The sequence below is a fragment of the Neodiprion pinetum genome, chromosome 3 (assembly GCF_021155775.2).
Source record: "Neodiprion pinetum isolate iyNeoPine1 chromosome 3, iyNeoPine1.2, whole genome shotgun sequence".
NCBI classification, from domain to species: domain Eukaryota; kingdom Metazoa; phylum Arthropoda; class Insecta; order Hymenoptera; family Diprionidae; genus Neodiprion; species Neodiprion pinetum.
In genome coordinates this window covers 13,500,839-13,522,816 of record NC_060234.1, presented here as the reverse complement: position 1 = coordinate 13,522,816, position 21,978 = coordinate 13,500,839, and the positions used below count along the sequence as shown (strand labels likewise).

At 38.9% G+C, this 21,978-nt stretch overlaps 2 protein-coding genes and 1 pseudogene across 5 annotated transcripts in view; 2 read left to right on the top strand and 1 right to left on the bottom strand.

Annotated features, from left to right (window-relative positions):
• Nmdar2 (NMDA receptor 2) overlaps positions 1–21,978 on the bottom strand; it is a 1,937,843-nt gene that overhangs the window by 1,889,546 nt on the left and 26,319 nt on the right. The window lies entirely within an intron of this gene.
• On the top strand, positions 6,521–7,507 carry LOC124215112 (uncharacterized; annotated as a pseudogene).
• LOC138190333 (uncharacterized) lies at positions 7,468–20,377 on the top strand. The gene is made up of 7 exons (XM_069134356.1): positions 7,468–7,503; positions 7,597–7,798; positions 10,848–11,020; positions 11,084–11,236; positions 11,323–11,499; positions 19,289–19,477; positions 19,619–20,377. The coding sequence occupies exons 2-7, from the start codon at positions 7,777–7,779 to the stop codon at positions 20,375–20,377; spliced, it is 1,473 nt and encodes a 490-aa protein (XP_068990457.1). The 5' UTR covers positions 7,468–7,503; positions 7,597–7,776.

The following is a 21,978-nucleotide window of genomic DNA, read 5'->3' as shown; positions in this document are numbered from 1 at the left end:
AATGAAACCGTCGGATGTCACCGTTGCAAACGAGAGGCTGTTATTACGTCAGGCGTACGGAGGGCTTCGAGCGATACCTACCATATCGGCAAAATTCAAATCTGGCGACAAAGTTTGAATGAGCAAATTCAAAAATGTCTTCGAGGAAGGTTACACTCCCAATTGGACGACTGAAATATTCACGATAACTCAAGTGGAAAATACTCATCCTGTGACGTACAAGCTCAAAGACTACCGAGATCAACCCATCGCTGGTGGTTTCTACGAACAAGAGCTCCTCAAGGTTGAACATCCGGAGATCTATCTGGTGGAGAAGGTGCTCAAGAAGCGTGGAAGAAAAATATACGTTTACGTGTTAGGTTTTGACAATACACACAACAGTTGGGTAAACGAATCGGACCTGTAACATTTGAATAAATGAATTCTTTGTGAAAACGTGTGTGTGTCTTTATTTTATACCCGACACATAACAAGTGTGCATCTTTTTTTTCTAGACAATCGACAGACATATGCATCGTTGTACAATTTTTTATATTTCGAAGCGTTCTCATTCACTATCCTACATAATAATATTTTATACGTCATGGTACAGTTATAAATTACAAAGCTAAGGTGCAGGCTTATAGTTCCACGGAAGCGTGTCGGTTGTGTTTTGAAACACGATCCGCTTGTCGTCATTCGAGCTCAGTGCCACTTTCTGCTGTTCTACGGTGTATACCTCATGCTTTCGACTTAATATCAAATGCTGATTTGTAGACAAATTTTCACGGTTCGAAACACATTCCAAATAATCGTCGAAAGTTATTTTTCTCAACGCTGATCCTTTGACACCTTTGGCACGTTTATTGTCTTTCTTATCTCCCAAGACTCGGAATGCGTACAGTTTAGCTCTTAATCCTACAAATTCCAGCATAATTTTTCCATTATTCTCATCTTTCATCAAGCCGAGAACTTTTTTGTTTGCTCGAGGTATTCCGTAAACGTTGTCAAGCGGATAATCAGACGTATCGAATTTGTGCAAGTCCTCCTTCATGTGTTCGTATATGTCGGGGACGGTAAAATTGTAAATCAAACTGTCGGTATCCGTGTACATTAATTTTGCTCGGTTGCCGAATTTCTGCTTAATGTAATTGTAATGAAAATCGTAGATATATGTTTTAGCCAGATCCATGATGAAGAAACCTGCATACAATGGTTTATTCAATTTGACTTTCGTCTTACTCATTTCAACGATAATTATATCTTTGCCGAAAACGGTGCAGCTGTGAAAATTGGGTTTGGCTATAGTAGCTCTAGCACCGTATCTTCCATCCCATTTCGTGATCAGTCTGGCATCTCTATACTTCCTAACATTTTCCATTGTTTTGCCAAAAACTGCGTTGTTCATCAGTTTGTAAAAATTTTTCTCGAATTCGTTCTGAGATTTTTTGCGCAAATCGGTATTCAAATCTATGTATTTTTTGAGCCACGGGGTTTGTCTGAATTTGAGAACTCTGTGAATTTTGAGTAATTTTAAGCCTAATTGTAAGCATTGTTTCAAAACCCTATAGTGAACAACGTAGTTTTTCTTGGAAAGTAGCGTGGGCGTCAATTTCGATTGCTTACTATTCGAGATCGGAGGTATATAGTGCTCCGGACACAGTGGTAAATCCTTATGAATTTCATGCAGTTCCTCAGGATATTCCAAATCCACCTCCAGTATGTAACCAAACTCCGCATCGTCCGAGATGGTAAGAACGTCGCATTGTCCGAAGTCTGATAACCATTCGAAGGAACTGTATGGCAGAGCAAAGCTCATAACAGCACCGTACAAATTATTAACGTCAAAGTACATGAGATAAGATTCTTCGACCTCAGGATCGAATTCCTCTCCCATATATCTATTGTTGGCCTTTGCGTATCTGTTCGAACACTGTGATACACCATCACGAATACCCTTTTCGATAAACATAACCATGTTTATGTCGGTGAGAAGCTCGAGTTCGATGCCTGTACATTTTAACATCGCATCAAACGACAGACCGGGCGCTGTGTAGTAATGTAACGGGTCCAGTTTGTACGTCGTCCAACAATTATGTCGAAAATTTTGAAAAATGTCAGCCAGTAAAAACACGTCCGTCTGTAAATACAAGTCCGAATACTCTCCCAAAGTTTGAACGTTAAAAGTTTGCCAAACTTTACATGCATGTGCATAGTCGTCGTCTGATATATCCCGATCATTTAATTTTGAGTAAAATTGTTGTTTGGATGGCAGCCGTGTGTCCTCGAGCTTCTCCCAACTGTCTATGTATTCGTACGGGAACACTCCTTTTCTGGTCAATAACTGAAATTTATCTGAGCTACGATAAAATTTTCGTGTGATTGATTTCTGATCATCACCGAGATACGTTGCTAATTTCTCAAGACTACTGGGCATGAAACGGTACGAATCTGCGAATCTAAACTTTATATCTGTCCCCTCGACATATTTTGTAAAAGAAATGTACTGTTCTTTGTTTACGGGTAGAAGCTCAATTGTGCCCTCGAACGATGTAGCCAGGGCTTTGATCAGAAAATGTTATAAGATTATTTGAAAATTAAAAATTAGGCTTAATCAATATTAAAAATCTTTTACAAACTATGAGTAGTAGAGTGAAAATTTCAATTTATTTATAAATATAACCACACATGAGCCGTCATTATGTTTAAAATTCATTCATTCATCCATTCCACAATTCATTCATTCCAGGTGTATATGGTTAAAAACAGTGTATATTGTTAAAATCGGCGGATATTGTTGAAATTATAAATTGTTGTCAATAACCGTTTTTCGTCGAGGCACTATATTTTCTGATATCACTTTTAATATTCTTTGTTTTATCGTCTCTTTTCAAATTTGGGCTTGGGTTTGGAGTGTTTAATTTTTAATTTAATAGGTATGTCCTCGTAGTTTAGATTTCCTTTATTCTCAGTTAGTCGACTATTTCAGAGAGGAACACCTCCGCACCTCCTTCCTCCTGGAGAGACATAGACCAAGCCTCTTAATTTCAAATTTGTGACCAGGTTCCCCACTCCCTGGGTCTAACCTAATCCACTCGTGCCGTGTTCATTGCGCGGTTATATTTGAATCATTACAATGTGAATCGTAACCCGACAGATTGTGGAATATCACTGGGATAGTGTGCGGATTTTGGTAATTTAGATTGCAACCTCGATGAGCAGCACCACGGTACTTTCCCGTGAAATGGTAGTGATCACGATGTTTCACGTCTGTGAGTGTAAACGGTTTTTCACAAATGTGGTACACTGTTGTTGAATGAAATTCGTTGATTTGATTGAAATTGAGCGGTTCCATCGGTACAACAGTTTTGAAATGAACTTCTAACGAATGTGCCAATTCCGCTAACTCCTTCACAAACCATTGAATGCAAGTCTCTCGACGATTAATTTTGAATTTTGAAAGCGAATCGTCAAACGCACAATGTAGATAGTAAGCTATACTTTACGGAAGATGCTTCTGATAAATTGTTCTTGTACCCACCTTTTTAAGCGTAGGTTCCAGTAAACATTCGAGATCTGCGTAAATGCAGAATGGAACGGTTTCTTTGTACTTGAAATTTTTAAATTTCAGTATTTTTTCTTCATCTGTAGGTAGAATAACGTTGGTTTTGTTTAAATTCATGCATTAATACATTGTGCTTTGTCAAACAACTATCACATAACCAAGTACGACATTTATGCTTAGAAATTTGAGATCTTGTTAATCGAGACAGATTTCGAACACAAGTGAAATGAAAGATTCTATTTTTTTCATAATTTTCCATATCAACATCATCATCGTCATCGTCAGTGATTTCAGTTTCTATCGCTAAAAGATGAATTACAGGTTTGTCAGACTTGTATTCGGCTCAAATAAATGGGTGCGATTTCATTGCGCTTCAGTTTTTCCGTACTATCTATACCATAAACGTTGATTGAAAGTTTGTTGAGTTTCTCAAATTTTGGAACCTGTTTTAAAGATGTTGGAAAATGCAAACCTTCGTATTGTAGCACTGAGCTGAAATACGGATATGAAGTAATTTCACTGGGATTGTTGTTGTCGGCTGGGACCAGAGCTGCGGTGACCGACCAAAGAAAGCAATACGAGTTGCTGTTACGGATGTTGACGACAGCCTTCTTATCTTGAATATCTTTGGGTAGTGGTGTGTATGTGAAGACACCGCCTGGTAGTGGCACGTACTTGTTAATGTTGACGGTAAGATTTATAATTTCAAGTAACGACCAGCCTGAATCCTTTTCCTGGGAATCTTCCACCTTTTTCAATAAACGCTCCGTCGCGTTTTCGATGAACCATTCGTTGATATCTGTTGTCTGGAGGATGATTTCATTTCTCGTATTAAAAAATTTGATCTCTTCCACCGTGTGATCATCTTTTCTAACTGCAAATTTACAAGCCAGGATAACGTTGGCTTTCAAGCTCCTGTCTTTCTTCAGAGCGTTTCTTAGTCTCGTCACAGCTAGTACCTTTGCATCTTCTAGAAATCTCTCCACATCTTTATGCTTCAAATTGACGATGGATCCAGTTCGAATTCTCCCCTCGAAAGCTGATTCCAAATCTTCCCAGTGAACTCGATCGCTTCTTCTTACTTTTCGCGTACCTCCACCCGTTTTCTGAAGACGTTTGAATTTTTCCGCGAGCGCTTTCAAGAGTCCAATCGTTGTAATAATTCTCATCTTTTCTCCAATCGATGAAGCCTCTCGCAAAATATTGTTCAGAAGCCGAATATTTTAACTTCCAAATTTTATCCATATCCGAATCTCTGCTGTTGATGATGATTTGTCCAAGATTTTGTACGCCGATTCCATAATATCGATCAATCTCAAACACTTCGCGGATTCCATCTTGAGCTTTTTCCTCACGTATACTTGACAAGTTGAGACTTAATGATCGTTTGCAGTGATGAGCTTTCTTTTTATAGGGCAGCTGTACGTATGTTTGTGTATGCGCGCGCACCTTTTAGCATTCCCAGAGCGATAGTAACCCAACACCGCAGATCCATGGCTCTGAATGTACCGCGGCTATCGGTCGACCTTGCACTCTGGTCTTGACTGAACCCGTTCAAAATTCATCGTTGAGTTCACATGACAGTTACAAGCCAAAAAGAATGTCACGTGGTTGATATCAAACCGGCATCCGAGTAAGTGAAAAAAAATTCTCAGAACCATTAATTTTGGAATGTCGCGTGGTTGATAATGTGGGAAAGAAATGTGAGGTGGTCGATGTTACACATCAGCGATATCCAAGTGGTTAAAAAACAATTTTCGGAACCATCAATTTTCGAATGTCGCGTGGTTGATAACGTGGGAAAGGAATGTGAGGTGGTTGATGTTACACATCAGCAGTCCTACCGTGGGAACGGAATTTGAAGTGATTAATGTTACACATCAGCAGTCCTGTCGTGGGAAAAGAATGCGGGACGGGAAACCGTCATCCAGGTCGGTAAAAAAGTTCACGCCCTCCGCTGCGCCCTCTACCGTTGGCAGGCGAGCACCACATAGAGACTCCGACCTGCGGTCGGTACAACAGCATGATTTTGACCCTTGACCCATAAGAATTGTCCGTAAGGCAGTGCGATTTTTCACCATCGACCGATACAACTGTCGGTAAGGTTGCACGTTTTTAACCTCTAGTCGGTACGGCAGAGCACGTTTTATCTGACGAGAGTGGGGGTAACCTTCAAGGATTTGCGTCTGGGGTGCGCGGAGCGGCTCGGTCGGTAAAGAAGGTGTTTGTACTCAGAACCCCCATTGCTATACTACTTAGGTTAAACCCGCAGCACACAGTACTAATTTTTTACGTGCAGGAGGCGGATTACGTGCAAAAACCGAATTCGATATCGACAAGCGACATCACCTAACGCCTTCTGTTTTTGTATGCAATTCTTTTATAGCCCATGTACTATTGGCCTATGACTAACAGGCATAAACCATGATAAACGGCAGATCGATAGCGCAAAGAAGTTGATTAATCGAATTTGATTGTGCACGTAATTGCTTGCATGCTATTGACAAAACCGTGGACAAAACACATCAAGCAAGCAATCCAACACGTAAATATCACGAAAACAGACATAGTGTGCGGCTGACTTCAGTCTATGGAGGCTAGAGGTAAGGAAAACCGTCTCAAATGGGGGGAAAGCTGAAAAAATGTCCAGCTACAAACACTAAATAATAGTTCAAAAACCCTCCAAAATGGCGCCAGCATATGCAAAGGATGTGGCATGAATGTAGCAATTGTAAATGGATTGAAGTATGCTGAGTTAGAAAATTTAATATTTTCACTGAGTAGAGTAGTTAGTAAAAGTCAAGTATACTATACTTCAACAGTTTACGTAGTCCAAAATTTATTTGTGAACATAACCGAAAATTATTGCTGTGAGAAAACTTTAAGAGTAATAGAATTTTCGTGAACTTTGAATCAAATATTCAGAAATTTTTTAGTGTTGAATGTTATAAAACTTTTTAAAACATTTTAACAACAATGGGCAAAATTTGCGTGGCGAAAAGTTGTACAAGTGGGCGTAAATTGAAAAATAAATAAGATGATTCGTCTCAGCCTCCGTCTTATTTCCAGCCAGCAATATGTATATAAATGTTTTATTAAATATTAACTTCATGAATAATTATGTTATTTTTTTAATTTTTATAGTCAATCAACATGTCAACATAATTTGTTTAATTAAATTTTCAGACACCGGTGAGATCGGAAAATTGGAAAAAGTCCTTGGGAATTAATTTGAAAGCATCAGATTATATTTGCCATCTTCATTTTAAAGAGGAAGACATAAGAATGTACGATAGGGTTGTTATAAAAGGGGAGCTCAAGATTTTTCCTAAAGGGAAAAAGCAACTCAAAGATGAAGCTTTGCCAAGACTCGAGCATCAGTTTGTCCCGATATATTTCAATCACTCTGAACATGAACAGCATTGTCAAATTGAAGAATATCAAATTGAGCAACAAAAAATATTAACAAATAAAGAACTTTCTAATAATTTGATGGACGCTATTATTCCAATAGAACAAGACTTAGACGAACCACCGTTAAGTCAACATGTACATGATATTATCGAAAATCAGCAGGAAACCGAAGCAAGGGCACAATTGGAAGATTTCAGAGCTGAGATCAAAAAAATTTCATTACCGCCGTCTTGGTTATATTTAGATAAACCAGATGGACTGATATTCATGCGGATAGACGAAACTACTAGGCAAATCGTAAACCATCTACGATTAAACGAGGATACGTCAATTACAGTAAGTATTAATCAATGCCCGAGTAAATTTATCCCGTTTATTTTTTTTTAGTAACAATAATTGATTTATATAACATTGCAGGTGATTCTCCCTAATAATGAAGAATTGTTATTGAACGAGAAAATCGATTCGTTTCGTGATATTTACGATTACTTAAAATCTGTAGAGAGATGGCCATTGTGCGTGGGCACTCAAGTCGACAGTTATAGGTAAGAATGATTTATTTTTTACATGCATAAATTAATGAACTACTAAGAAGGGTTGAATACGATTTAAATTTTAACAATCACGTAAATTTTCAGATATTCGAGAATTTGCAAAGGTGTCATTATTAGTGAAAATACTTACAAAAGAAATCAACCCAATCCAAGATGTAAATCTTGTCGAATTTTAAGAAATCGCTTACAGAAACGTGATTCAACTTCCATTAATTTAGAGAGAGTAACAGCTATAAAACGACGTGCTTCAAATCTACTTAAAATATGCAAACGTTTAAAAAGAACGGTAAGTTTTTTAAATAACTATGAACATGAATTTATACTATTAATCAAGCTGGTTCGATTAAATATTGAAAATCTGGATCCAAGATTTTTAACAATTTTTGTATTGTGGTTATGGCATTGTGGTTATGGTTTGTAATTATGGTGTTACAATATTATCACATTATTTGTTTTTTTAACAGAATACTCATGTTCATATTTGTGCTCTTTCAACGGCTGCGTAGTGAATCAAAAATAGATTCTTACGAGGGATTCAGAGACATGAATAATTGTAACAAAAATTCGAAAGAAATAAACATTAAGTATTCATTTAGCATATGTGAATACTAACTGAAATATTTTCAAAAAATTCTTCAGCGAACGTGAGCAATGAAATCTCAATAATATTTCGGCTAAAATAGTTTCGATTTGTATATAAAAATTGTACATATATATTTTTGCTGAAATAGTTATTATTTTTACACTTATTCCAGTGTATTGAAGATTTGTCTATAAAATTTGTATATTTTTTGTAATTCTGGAAGAAAAGATTTTATTATTAAATAAAGCAAGTTTTCTCATTCTAATTACAACAAAGTAAAGTAGGATTATAATTTTGTACATTGTAATCATTACGTTAATAAAATAATTATAAAATTAATTTATTGTGCTTGCATAGATGTAGTAGTCAAACATTAGAAGTTGATATAATAATAAGTAATAATTGTTTCATAATTTTCAATGTTAATAGGACATTAAACTAATATTAACGAATATTTGTAGTACAATATTATTCTGCGGTATTAGCGTTTTTCACTTTAGACAGATATCGAAGAAAATAGTATTGGACATTTTTGAATGGATTGTTAATTAATGTTAAATATTAACTCGATATCTTCAAAATATTTGTTACCAAACTTACGATGAATTTATTATTATTTTTTGTTGTAAAAAGCTGCCGATGGATAACTGTAAGTTTGTAATACATCATTATTTATATCTTTAGCACTTGCGGCACCTTTCATGCGATATTGAATAAAAATATTAGTATCTTAATTAGTTATAATAGGACATTAATATTACTTATACTGAAACTTCGTAGAATGATAACCTTAGCACTACCATGAAGGTTAATCAGTTGCAAAGTATCAACTATGTCATGAATTTAGTAATATTGCAAATTTTTTAATATTGTTATTAAATTAGTGACGTTTACAATTTATAACTTCTTTGCAGCAAATTCAACTGAAAGAACAAATATTTATGGCCAAGTCCGAGTGTGCCAAAAAGTCAGAGGCTGTAGTACAAGATGCCATTCAGAAGTTACCTACAGACTTTCAAAATGCCGTAAATTCATGTTTTGCAGCTGCAAAAAAAAAAAGTGTGAAAGGTCGACGATATACGTTACAATGGATATACGAGTGTACATTGATTCGTTTAAAAAATAGAACCATGTATCAATTTTTACGCAAACGCAACATTTTACCTCTCCCGTCAATTGATACATTAAATAAATTTATCAGAAAAATTAGTTCGTCTGCTTATGGCTTCCAAGTTGCTACTTTTCACAGCTTTAAAGAAAGATGTGAGACAATGCAGGAAGGAGACAAACGAGGGGTGATTTTGGTTGACGAAATGAAATTGAGCGAAGGAGTATTTTTCGACCAACAATCTATGAAATTTTGTGGCTTTGTGGACTTGGGAAGACATACCCCCGATGATTTAAAAAATAAAACGGCAGATCATGCCTTAGTTTTTAAATTTGTACCTTTCAGAGGTAGATGGGTTCAATCCTTGGGTTGCTTCCTTTCAAAGAATGCGTGTAAAAGCGAACCACTACATAAGCTCATTTTAGAATGTATCCCCAGTGAACACATGACCTCCATATGACGTCATAGATAGGTCACATAGAGATCATCGAATTTTTACATAGATATGACATAAAAATAACTTTATTGATGACTCTGATATGACGTCATGATTGTGACTTAAATATTAGGTGAATATTATGTCTTATCCCTGTCATATGTGTGACGTCACATCAAAGTCATAAATTTATATATTATTTACGTAAGAAATAAATCATACATTTACATAAATTACAAGTCATATTCTGATGTCAAAAGAATATCATAATACCATCATATGCTTACGTAAGAAACAACTCATATTTTTACGTAAAATTGATCAGCTTCCGGTCTTTCTTTTACATACGAGTGACATAATACTAATGTCACGACGGTATGAAAAAAAACGATCAACGATACTTTTCTATTTATGTTCTATGTTGTATCATATATTGATTTAATAATTCATAAGTGGAATTTCATATGACATTTCTTAATTTTTACTTTTATATTTAGTGTCCAAATTTAACTTACCGCAAATTTTCTTTAAATGCAAACATTAAATATTTTTTTAACATTGAAAATATTAGGATATTGTCACAAATAAAATATATAAACTCATTTCAAAATCAATTATTATATTGTAATAGAGGTACAGTAACAAAATAATCACTATTTATAAATGAAAAATATAAACATTTTGACTTTACAAGGTCTGTTGTAACAGTTATATTATTATAAGCATTCTTAAATACTTTTTATCACTATGACATCAGAGTTATGTCACCGAGACGTCAGGTAAGTTATAATCATGTCAGCCAGACGTTACAATTTTGTAAGCATTGGACGCAACTTTATATCACTATTTTACCTCAAATTTAAGTCATCTTGACGTCAGCTAAATAACAAGTACGTCAGCTGGACGTCATATTTTTGTAAGCTTCCGGTACCGACTTTACTTCTCTATGACATCAGAGTTATGTCATTTTGACGCCAGTCAAGTCATAATGATGTCAATTGGAGGTCATATTTACGTCATTTATCTTACGTAAGATTCTTACGTCAGGAAGTGGGAAATTATGAGTCATATGTGACTCATATATGACTCACATCTTAAGTAAATCATGACGTGACATGACGTCATTCTGACATCAGTTTGACATAATTGTGTTCACTGGGTCGTGCTTATGGAAAATAGTGCTATATGTATTGATGCTGTTGTTATGGATGGTGCATCATGGAATCGAGGCGTTTGGAAAATTTTTGGTGTAGACGAAAACAACATCAGCTGTGAACATCCTTGCGATAGCTTGAGGCGATTATGGATGATATCAGATTTCAATCATTTACTCAAATGCTTTCGAACTTCTACGTTAGATGATAGACTTCAAGAGTTCAAGGTATAATTGATAAATAATATTTTTGTTTAGTTGCTGTTATTATTACTATAATAAATTTTTCAGACACCTTACGGAACTGTTAAAAAACGGCATTGGGAAGCTCTCTTAGAAGAGGAAAATTATCGTCAACCAAACATGAAAATTGCTTACAAGCTAACACCAGCGCACTTGAATCCGAAAGGCTTTCAAGCGATGAATGTTCCTCTAGCAACTGAAGTATGTATATTTCAAAATCTTTACTAATATCTGCTGCTGAAATGATCCTCTTTTCTTTGATTACTTTATTATAAATTATCTTACAGGTGTTTGGTCATGAGGTATCTGTTGCGATGGCACACTACCAACCAATGTGCAATAAATTGAAAGATTCGACTCCAACGCAAAAGTTTATTGATCTCATTTTCAACTTAGTCCAAGCTATGTCATCGCGTATACCAAGAGATGCTCTGTACGTTAAAGATGATTGTCGTAACAAACAGGTAAGAATCATTATAAAATGAAACAAAATAACAAAATATTATAAGTTTGTAGGTTTAATTGAATGATTAAACGAACTTACATGTAAGTGAAGTTCTATCATAATTGTATGTAGCGCCTCTTCCGAATAGATCATCTTGTAGTACCCCCACTCCACGCCAGTGTTACCACATGTTTACAGTAAAACTAGAAACTTTTGGTCTCCTCCGTTGGTCTATCTGTCTGGACTATCATTTCTTCAAAGTATTTGCCGTAATATTTTGGGTTTACCTCTGTGTACTGTAACGTGGCATTTTTGATGCCCGTTACAAGGGGCTCCTTGAACCCTGGGCGAAACCAAAAATTGAGGAATTGCCGAAATTGAGTCGCGAAGTTTTTGGAAAAGAGCGCCAGGACTAGAGTCACGCATCCGAAACTACGAGAGGGGACACTTTAGCGACCAGCGTAAGATATTTCAGTTTTTTTTGTTTTTTTTTTATTTTTCGAGCTACAACGGCATCAGGCAAGAAGTCGACACCGAATTCGAGGAAATTGCGAAATGGCGGACTAGCAACAATTGCGAAGGAAGGATGTCGAGGCTGCGGAGGGGGAGCCGACGCAGATCCCCGCATCGCGGGAATCCAAGGTGGACGCGATTCCCGCTGGCGGCCGGCGCGCCGCAGCCTCTTCCCCTTCGCCCCGCCAACAATTGACCAGCGGACTCGCGACGGACCGACTAGCGACGAGGGAGCACCACGCTCACCGCCAAGACGTCATGGAGCTGCGCGGAGGACGAGATTGCGAGCTAGCTTTAAGTTCTGCGCAGCGATGCGATCGAAGGTGCGCGTCGAGTTGCGCGATCGACGAAATCGATGACGGATCGATTATTGCGTATTCTTGGGGGTATGACGTCACGGGTGGGATGGCGTATCGAGATCCGTGTTGCGGCAGGTGGTAGGTTTTTGAAACCACTCTAGTTCTGGCGGTCGTGATTAGTAGTCGCGTTTTGGGGGAGTTTCGCGAAGCCATGGAGTCGCCCAAAAATTGCGAAGGGAATGGAAAGGGGGTTGCAAGGATGTAGAAGGTAAGCGCTGCTTCTATCCCCGCGATTGAATTTCGAGCATAATTGTGAAGAGGCTTGCCGAGTAACGGATAGCCGTTTTGGATTTGCGTTGTAGAAAAGTACTCGAAATTCTTTTGCCGATTCTCTTGCTTGATGACCGTAGCCTGAGTACGCGGGTTAGAGTAAAGTAAATTTTGAGTTTCTGAAAAAGTTGAGTAGAGTCACGGGTTTTAGTTGAATCTTTCTCGTTAGTGAAACCAAGTATAGCCGAATTTCGCCGTACCGGGTCGAGCCGCGTTATCGTTTTCTTTTTGTGTCACCTCTCGAGTAGGTCGGGAAGCACCAAATTAGAGTGCTCGGATTAGCGAGTAACGTTTTGGGGAATTTTGAAAAGAATTAAGTTCGGATGCGTTGCGATTGCGTATAGTTTAGGTTACGTTTAGTTGCGCCTGCATTGAGTTCCGTACCCGTTAGTTAAGATAATGTAGGTTGAGTTGAGTTACTTTGAGCTTGTGTATAGTTGAAGTTAAATGTAGTGGTGCTTGCGCTTAGTTAAGTTTACGTTTAGTTAAGATAGTGTTTAGTCGAGGTTAGGCGATGTATAGTCGAAATTGCCGTTGCGTTGCGCAGCAGTTGAGACGAGAAGTTTGAGCATGGTGTTTTAGTTTGCGAGACCTGACGGCGCACCGTTGAATAATTAGTTTTAGTTTCGTTTCGAGCAATCATCGCCATGGAGAACAAATGGCGAATTTGCGAATTGAGAATTGCGTATGAGGATGTTGCGATCGTCGAGTGACGTTTTGAGAATTGCGCATGAGGATGTTGCGATCGTCGAGTGACGTTTTGAGAATTGCACATGAGGATGCTGCGATCGTCGAGTGACGTTTTGAGAATTGCGTATGAGGATGTTTGTGATCGTCGAGTGACGTTTTAGTTAGGGAGCCGCGAGCTCATTAGAGTAAGAAATAGAGTAGGTTACGTGTAATTTTCTATTTAGTTTTAGACTCGCGATGAGCGATTTTTGAATTATATTTTTCTTTTGTTTGTATCACCGCTATGATGAAATATAAGATTTTCTTTTACTTTTGTTAAATAGCGTGTGTATTTCGGGTGTCTCTCTCTCTCCAAAAATTACCCCTCCCCTCTCCGCGGTACTGAGCTATCGGGCATATGCCCGAGGAATAGCGTATTAATGATTTCGAGGCGTGTTAATCACGCCAGGCGCCCAACAAAAACTTTGCGATATTGTTTTAGATCCAGGGTACATCGTGGACGCCAAATTATTGTGCACGCGGTAAGTTCTCAGTCATTTTCTCCGAGTGACCGAGGAGCAGGAAAAATCCACGTCACAGTACACAGAGTTGGGTTACCTATGGGTGGGACTGATCTATTCGGAAGAGGCGCTACATACAATTATGATAGAACTTCACTTACAGGTAAGTTCGTTTAATCATTCAATTGTATTTCGCGCCTCTTCCTCTAGATCATCTTGTAGATGTTTAAAGATCATTACGGCACCAAAACACGGTGAATTGTTGAAAATGAATATATTCTCAAGTAACAAACAACCCAAAAGTGTAGTACAACTACAACCAAAACAAAAAATAGCTACTCGAACAAATGAAAACTTCTTATTTATCTAAAACTGCTTTGGCAAAAGCGTCCTTATCGTTACACACAGGTAAGTTATAGAATCTCGCAAAGGTCTGAGAGGCTGAGGTCCAACCTGCCGCTTTCCTTATGCAGTCTATATTTACTCCTTTCTTATCCGCCGCCGACGTCGAAGCATGTCGAGTGCTATGCGCCGAAAAAATATTTGTGTCCACGCCACTCTGTTCTAACATACTTTTCACCCACCGACTCAAAGTCTGGGCTGAAACCGCCCCGTATGGTTTCTTGATTGCAACAAATAATGCTTGTTCGGCGCCCCTGAGATCCTGTGTCCGCTTAAGATATACCACCAAAGCTGTTGCAGCGCATATACTATTATCTTTCTCGTAGAATGGTACATTTAGCAAAGGTTGTCTTCTGTTGGGCCCCGAAGTCTTTACTTTATCCGGAACTTTAATCTGCATCTTCTCACCCAGGTTCTGAATATTCGGTATCTTAATTAATGAAAGAGTCTGCATTCGTTGACCCGTGACTAGTGCGAGTAGGGTGACAACTTTTAGCGAGAGGTTATTGAGCGAAATCTCTTCGTTAGGCATTAGACTGGCCGCATAATCCAGGACAATCTTAGGGTCCCACGTTTCGTCGTACTTGGGTTTCGGAGGACGCAACTCAGACACTCCCTTAAACAGTCTTTTTACTCTAGGGTCTTGCCCCACGTGAGGTCCCAAAACTAAGGCTAACGCCGATCTTAGACAATTTAGGGATCCGTAAGATGCTCCCTTGTTATATTCGTTGGTTAGTAATAGTAACACGTTTTCAATCGAATTATCGAAAGGGCTGACGTTCCTGTCTGAGCAAAAAGACCACCATTTCCTCAACGCGCCGTCGTATTGCTTCATCGATGAATTGCGGAGCGAAGCCAGCATTAACTCGAAGGATTCCTCGGGGACGTTCCTTATCTCGAAGGCTTTCCTGATAACATTGCGGCCACCAGGGTAGTTTGCTGCCATAACGGATGAGGTTCCCTGTTCGCGGAAAGTAATAATTTCGAGTTAGGCTTAAAAATCAGCGGCTCACTAACACAGAGGGCCCGAAAGAGTGGATACCAAGCTTGTCCTGGCCAGTCAGGGACTACAAGAATACCCGTTGCGTTTTCGTCTCTAATTTTTCTCAGGACTCGCGGAATGACTATAAATGGTGGAAATGCGTAGAAAAAAATCGTTTCCCACGACATAGTAAAAGCATCTACGGCTGTACAGTTCGGGTCGCGTAGCCAAGAGACATATTTTTTACATTTCGAATTTATTCGACTCGCAAAAAGATCGATCTCGGGTCTCCCGAATTTCTGGACTATCGAATGAAACGCTGCGTTTGACAGCTCGAATTCGGTTTCAAGTTCAAGCCGACGTGATTCGAAATCCGCCTCCGTATTCTCCTTCGTACTAATAAAGGACGCGAAGACCCAAATTCCCCTTGTCTCGCACCAGTCCCATAACGAATGAGCTAGACGGTTTAATTCTTTAAAACGGACGCCACCCATTCTATTAATATACGCCACAGCTGTGGTGTCATCCACCCGCAAGAGGATATCGCAGTTTCTCAAGTTATCGGCGAAACATTTCAACCCGAAAAGAGCCGTCTTGAGTTCTAGTATATTAATATGATTTTTCCTTTCTTCTTTACTCCAGAATCCGTGAGATCTCTCGCTTCCACAAGCAACGTCCCAACCTGATAACGACGCGTCGGTAAAGATTTCCCGACAATATTGAGGAGCTTTAATTGAATTTTTTGCGGAGAGGATAACTCTGTCCCACCATTTCAGATCCGAATGAAGATCCTGAGACAGGGTCATATAACCGTCGTAATTTCCCTTATTTTGCTCCAAGGCAAGGTATCGTGCTCTCTCGAATGCCTTTGTGTGACCCAGGCCATATCTAACCGCTGGACAACACGAGACAACGCTACCGACAAATTCTGAAAACTCGCGAATTTTACAACGTTGAATACGGCTATATTTTAAAACCAATTGTTTGACTCTTAATCTTTTCTCCCTTGGAAGCTCGATAGTCATACTTAGCGAATCAAACCAAAACCCGATATATTTACATTTGTTTGTCGGAATTAGCTGACATTTTTCGTCATTAATTGTAAATCCCAATTTCTGCAAACGCGAGCACGTGACTCGAACGTTCGCTTGACATTCCTCAAAAGACCTACCGACGAGCAAAAGGTCGTCGATGTAGATGACCGAAAAATACCCTTGTCGCCTCAGATCGGTCATTACAGGCTTTAGCAGTTTAGTAAAAACATATGGCGCTGTGGCGAGCCCGAAGGGCATACACGTAAACTCATAAAGCTGACCCTCGAATTGAAATCTTAAAAATTTTCGGTTAGATTCAGCAATCGAAATCGAGTAATAGGCATCTTTCAAGTCAATTTTTGCCATAAAACAACCCCTGCTCAAGAGATTTATAACGGTCCTTCGATCTTCCAATTTGAAGTGTTCCGTCTGAATGAACTCATTCAACTGCTTTAGATTCAGAATAAATCGAGAACCACCATCCGGCTTCGGTACCCGGAAAATGCCAGAAAGAAATTCGCCGTGAGTGCTGTCGCACTGGCGGATAGCACCCTTCCGTTGCAGCTTCGCTACTATATCGGCCATCGCCCCCCTCTCTTTTTTGGAATCGAAGATTCCCCTCGGAAAGGTAGACTGACATGGCTGAGACTCGAAGGGTATCTTGTAGCCCTCTATCCACGATAATATTAACGGGTTACGCGTTAGCTGTTCCCATTCTTGTCTAAAGAATCTAAGTCTTCCGACAGTCGAACTTACTGGTTCTAATAACGCTTCCGGTTGTTGCTCCGCTCCGACTTCTGATTGTTCTTCCAGTTGGTCCCGTTCTTGTGGTTGTCTCGGCGGAATGACGAATATCCTTGATTCCTCGGCTCCTTTCTCCCGCCTGACGTCGTAGCAAATCTCTGGTTGTTCTGAGGACGACGCGGCGGGGCTGTCGAGTTTTTTGAATTCTTCTGTCCCTGTGGCTTTTGAGGAGCTTTCAGCTCCTTGCGCGAGCTCTCAAGTGCCTTCGCCGCCTTTAATTTCTCCTCCAATTGTTGTCCGAACAGCCATTCATCTGGGACAGTAGCGTTCAAGGTCTCCTTACACGACACGTTTAAGTTCGCGAGGATCAGGCTTTTCCTTATGATCGACTCGTCGTGGAGGAGGTCAGCTAACAGTCTCGAAGCGTCGCCCAATAGCTCGAGAATGAGTAATTTTTCAGCTTCGCCCTCTAGAACTTTCGAGAAAACCTTTACGATTGCGGCGAGACACGCCGTGATCTTCGACTGCTTTGCGTGAATCCTCTCGTCTCTCTTTACAACCGACCCATGTAAAGACGCCTGAACCTCGGGATTGACTCTCGGTGGATCGATGGTGACGCAATTGGACGGCGGAGGGTGCTTTTTTATGAGAGAGACTCTGTCCTCTGTGGGCAAACCCGTCTTTAGGATTTCTTCCAAACGAACAACTAAGTCCTTAGGAATTGCTTCTGCCAGAACTCGATCCTCCAACAAACGTCTCCCTAAGATCTCTAGGATCGCGGGGTCGAGTGAACCCTCACAGATCGCTGCCTGGGTTGACTGTGTTTCCTCGCCAGCTACGCTGTGACTCTGAGAAGGATTCAGGTGTAGAGCGCTAGCCTGGATCACTGGTTCTGTCACAACAGAACTCTGCGCAGTCTGCCGGACCAGCAAGTCAGCTGCGCTGGACCCCTGCGGAGCCCCTGACTGTGTAACCGTGACAGTCTGTTGGGTTATTTTGTTTATCGCAGGAGGATCTTGTCCCAAAACTGCCTGCGTAGCAGTATGATGGACCACTTGTTCCTCTGCGGATGAGCTTGACAAGCTCCCAACCTGCGCAGCGGTCTGATCGACAAATTGCTCTGAAGGGCTGTAAGAGAGTTCTCGCTGTATCGATTCGTCATACACGCTGGATCCTTTCGAAGAGCTTCTTCGAAATTGGCTTCTTCCTCTGCTTTTTCCTCTGCTACGCCGTCGCCGATTGGCCTCTGACGATGAGGACCTTGAGCTTCGGTGACGTCCTATCAACGAAAGTAAAAACAAAAATGACGACGTTATTCCGTGGTCGTCAGGTATGCGTCTGAAACCTATAGGTTTTCATTCATTGTTTTCTGCCTCCTGGTTAGAACGTTTAGCAATGACGTCGGGCATGTTTTGGCCGAGTTCAACTCCCCTTTATAGGTTAGGGCCTATAGGGTGCCTCGAGTAATGCGCCTTGAGAAACTCTCCTCCGTGTAGGTTAGAGCCTACACGGGTGGCCTCGAAACATTTGCCCGGTCTGAGTAATAACTCCTCGATATAGGTTAGTGCCTAAACGAGTGACCATCGAACGCCAATCTCTGCCATATAGGCCAGAGGCATGCCGATGCATCCTATCGAATATTCTGGAACATAAAGGAAACATAAACTTACGACGTCTCTTCTTGTGACGCTTATTGTCTCGTATTTCCAAAATCGCATCCTCCAGTCGCCTCAGTCGCTTCTCCATTCGATTCTCCTTTTCTTCTTCCTCGTCTGAATAACCTCGGTATCTTTTCTTGTCCATCATTATACAATTTGTAAAAAACTTATAAAAAGCACATGTGGTTTCACCGGCACAAAGATGAAGAATGATAGTCCAGACAGATAGACCAACGGAGGAGACCAAAAGTTTCTAGTTTTACTGTAAACATGTGGTAACACTGGCGTGGAGTGGGGGTACTACAAGATGATCTAGAGGAAGAGGCGCGAAATACAATTGGAAAATTACCAATTGAGAAAGCTTTGGCTCATATTACGATAATTGGTGCCATACAAAGACTCTCAGGTATTCAATGCAAAACATAAACTTGTTATATTACAAGTAGTTTGCAAAAATTTATCTGATCAAAATTTTTGTAGGTGAAGAACGTTTCAAAAGAAATTTAAAATACTGTGTCTGTATGCATTCATGAACTCAAGAAATTGTAAATCTGCAAATTTTTCTATTGTTTCATAATTTTTTTGTTATTGTTTTATCAATGATTTTTTACATGGTCATAATGCTTCTATACTTATTTTGTATTAACGTATTTCAGGCAATACTGAAATTCCTGCAATTTTTTGAAGATTGGGAAAAGTTTGAGAAGAAAATACCTGTTTCGAGGAGTACTTCAGTAGGGTTAAAAGTTACCTTACGGGCAACACTAGAAATTTTGGACATGCTCAAAGACGTATGTGATTTTAAATATTTGATGACAGCAACTTTATCCCAAGACCCTTTGGAGGTAGTTATACAAATCAACATTGTTTTACCATTACTTATTATTATTATTATTGTTATTATTATTATTATTATTATTATTATTATTATTATTATTATTACTACTATTATTTCCTAATGGATATTTATCTACTTTCAATTTCAGAGATTTTTTTCTGTCATGAGATATTCTTGTGGAGGAAATGATCATCCCGATCCAAAAATGTTTGCCCAAGTATATCGCTTAGCATCTTCTTTTTCCCTCATACGTCCACCAAGAGAGTGTAATGTTTCGGGCACGGATCTTCTAAAAAGTCTAGTAGACGCTAAGGAAGTTTTAACTTCTTCAAATAAAGATAGCAAGGGTTTATGGCTTCAAAGCATCGATGATATGTTGGAAAGCACTGAGCTAATACTTAAAGGCTCTTCCATCGACACAGACCATGATTACAACGAGGCTGTAACCAGTGATGCCGTCCAATCATATATTGCTGGTTATATTGTTCGCAAGTTGAAAAAAATTGTGAAATGTGTGAATTGTTTACAATGTATACAAATGAGTGCGGAAGCTGGTAAAAAATTACAGAGAAACGATGTTATTTGTAAAATGGATTTATATGGAGGATTACTTTTTGCCAGTAATGAATTATTTAGTCTAACTAAGCAATTAGAAAAGTGTGTTCTCAGAGCTATTAGTAAAAATCTCACCAATTTGGAAACAATTTCTGACATATCAATAGAGCTTAAGAAAGAAGTTTTATTGAAAGTTGGATGCTTTGAGCATGAATATAAATTAACTAAGAAAATAATTGATATTTATATTGTTATGCGCGCTCATTTTCTGGTGAAATCTGCAAATAGGCGCTATGACGAAGCAAAAATTAAGACAAAGACAAACAGAAAAAATGCCAAATTACTTTCTTAAATAAAAGACTTATATCAAAGACTCAAATATTCAATGTTAAATAATATATTTTATTGTTATAAATTAATATAAGTTTTTTATCTGTAAAACCCGCCTTAAGATTGTTTTTGTAGTTACATTTAAATTAGAAAGTAATTTATATTTTTTATACGTGTTACGAGGTAGATTGCGTAGGCTCCGATGAGCGGTAATCGGAGCTTACTCCACGCCCAGCCAAGGTGTTATTTGGCTATTATAGGGTCCGTTCACGTCGACTATGCACTCGCGTGCTACTACTCCCAGTGCAGGAAGTGAATGGAATAGAAAGGAATCGGTATTAAGGGAAGGTAAACGATTTAAAGTATATGATTGTTTATTAATAGTCAATGCAACGGAGTCGGTCGAACGAAAAAGGTATGGTCTTGGTTTAGAGGGATAGGTGTCTTGCTTGAGCGCTAGGATGGATCTGCCTAGTTTAGCGGGATGTAGAAGGCAAGCTAGCCGCGAGTTACAGACGATAAGAGTAGACTACAGAGCATGAGGTAACTAAGAGTGTGGGAAAGGAATAAGAAGTCTGGAGGCCGTAACATACGAATAAAACTGTTTTGAAGCATTAATTATTTGATATTTCTTTTAATTTATCCAAATTAATTGTTTAATCAAAAAACTGACATTTGTGAAATTGATTTTAATTATTTTTCTTTCGAATAATTGTTGTTCTTAAATTTTGTACATGCTATTCACTCATTTTATTAATTTTTTTAATGTTTTAAAAATAAATCAGGCGTTAAAAAATCATAAGCAAACGATTGATTATGTGTTTTTATTGTATTCTTATTTTCAAAAGTGCGCCATAATTGAGCGGAAGTTCTTCCGTCCTTGTCTATTTCCCTTTCCTTTTCTAATAACTTTTAGCGCTCTTCTTAAATATCACCCGGTGGCTACTGTAGCGCCACCCCTCCGTAGCACATTTTTACGGATACTTTTAATACACAGAGACGGTTCTCCTTACCTCTACGCTCCATACTTCAGTCTCGTTGCCGGGTGTCATGGGATCGGTGTCATGGCGACTTCCATGCGTAAATAATCATAATAATAAAAAGTGTGCGATGACGACGTGAAATTCTATAATAATGAATGAAACGAAGTCGATCATGTTATAAAGCGATATCGGCGATATTCTTATAGCTACAGCCTTCGTTATAGTCTCAATCGAAAGAAAAAAAAAAAAATAAGAAAAAATATACACTGGTGGATTTTCTCCGAGACTCTATAATTCGTTGGTTATGAGGAAAATAAATTTTTGTACATGGATATAGTCCTGTGTATAAGCAAGTTGTGCGGAGTAAGAGTGTCGCGGGCTGTCGAGAAAATGTACTTGTCTCGAGTCGCTACAGCGACTCTTGACTGAAATTAAAGTAAACTAGTTCGTATAAATCTCCGAGTAATTATTTTCGAACATAATAAATGGCGATGAGAACCAAAGAACTTTCGCGATTGAGAAGTGAAAAAAAATGGATGATAATCGATTGAAAGAAATCGAAAGCAGTGTATTGGCTGGTAAAACCTCGTGGATATACGGGCTAAATAAATTGGAGTTACAGACAATCTCGGAACATTTT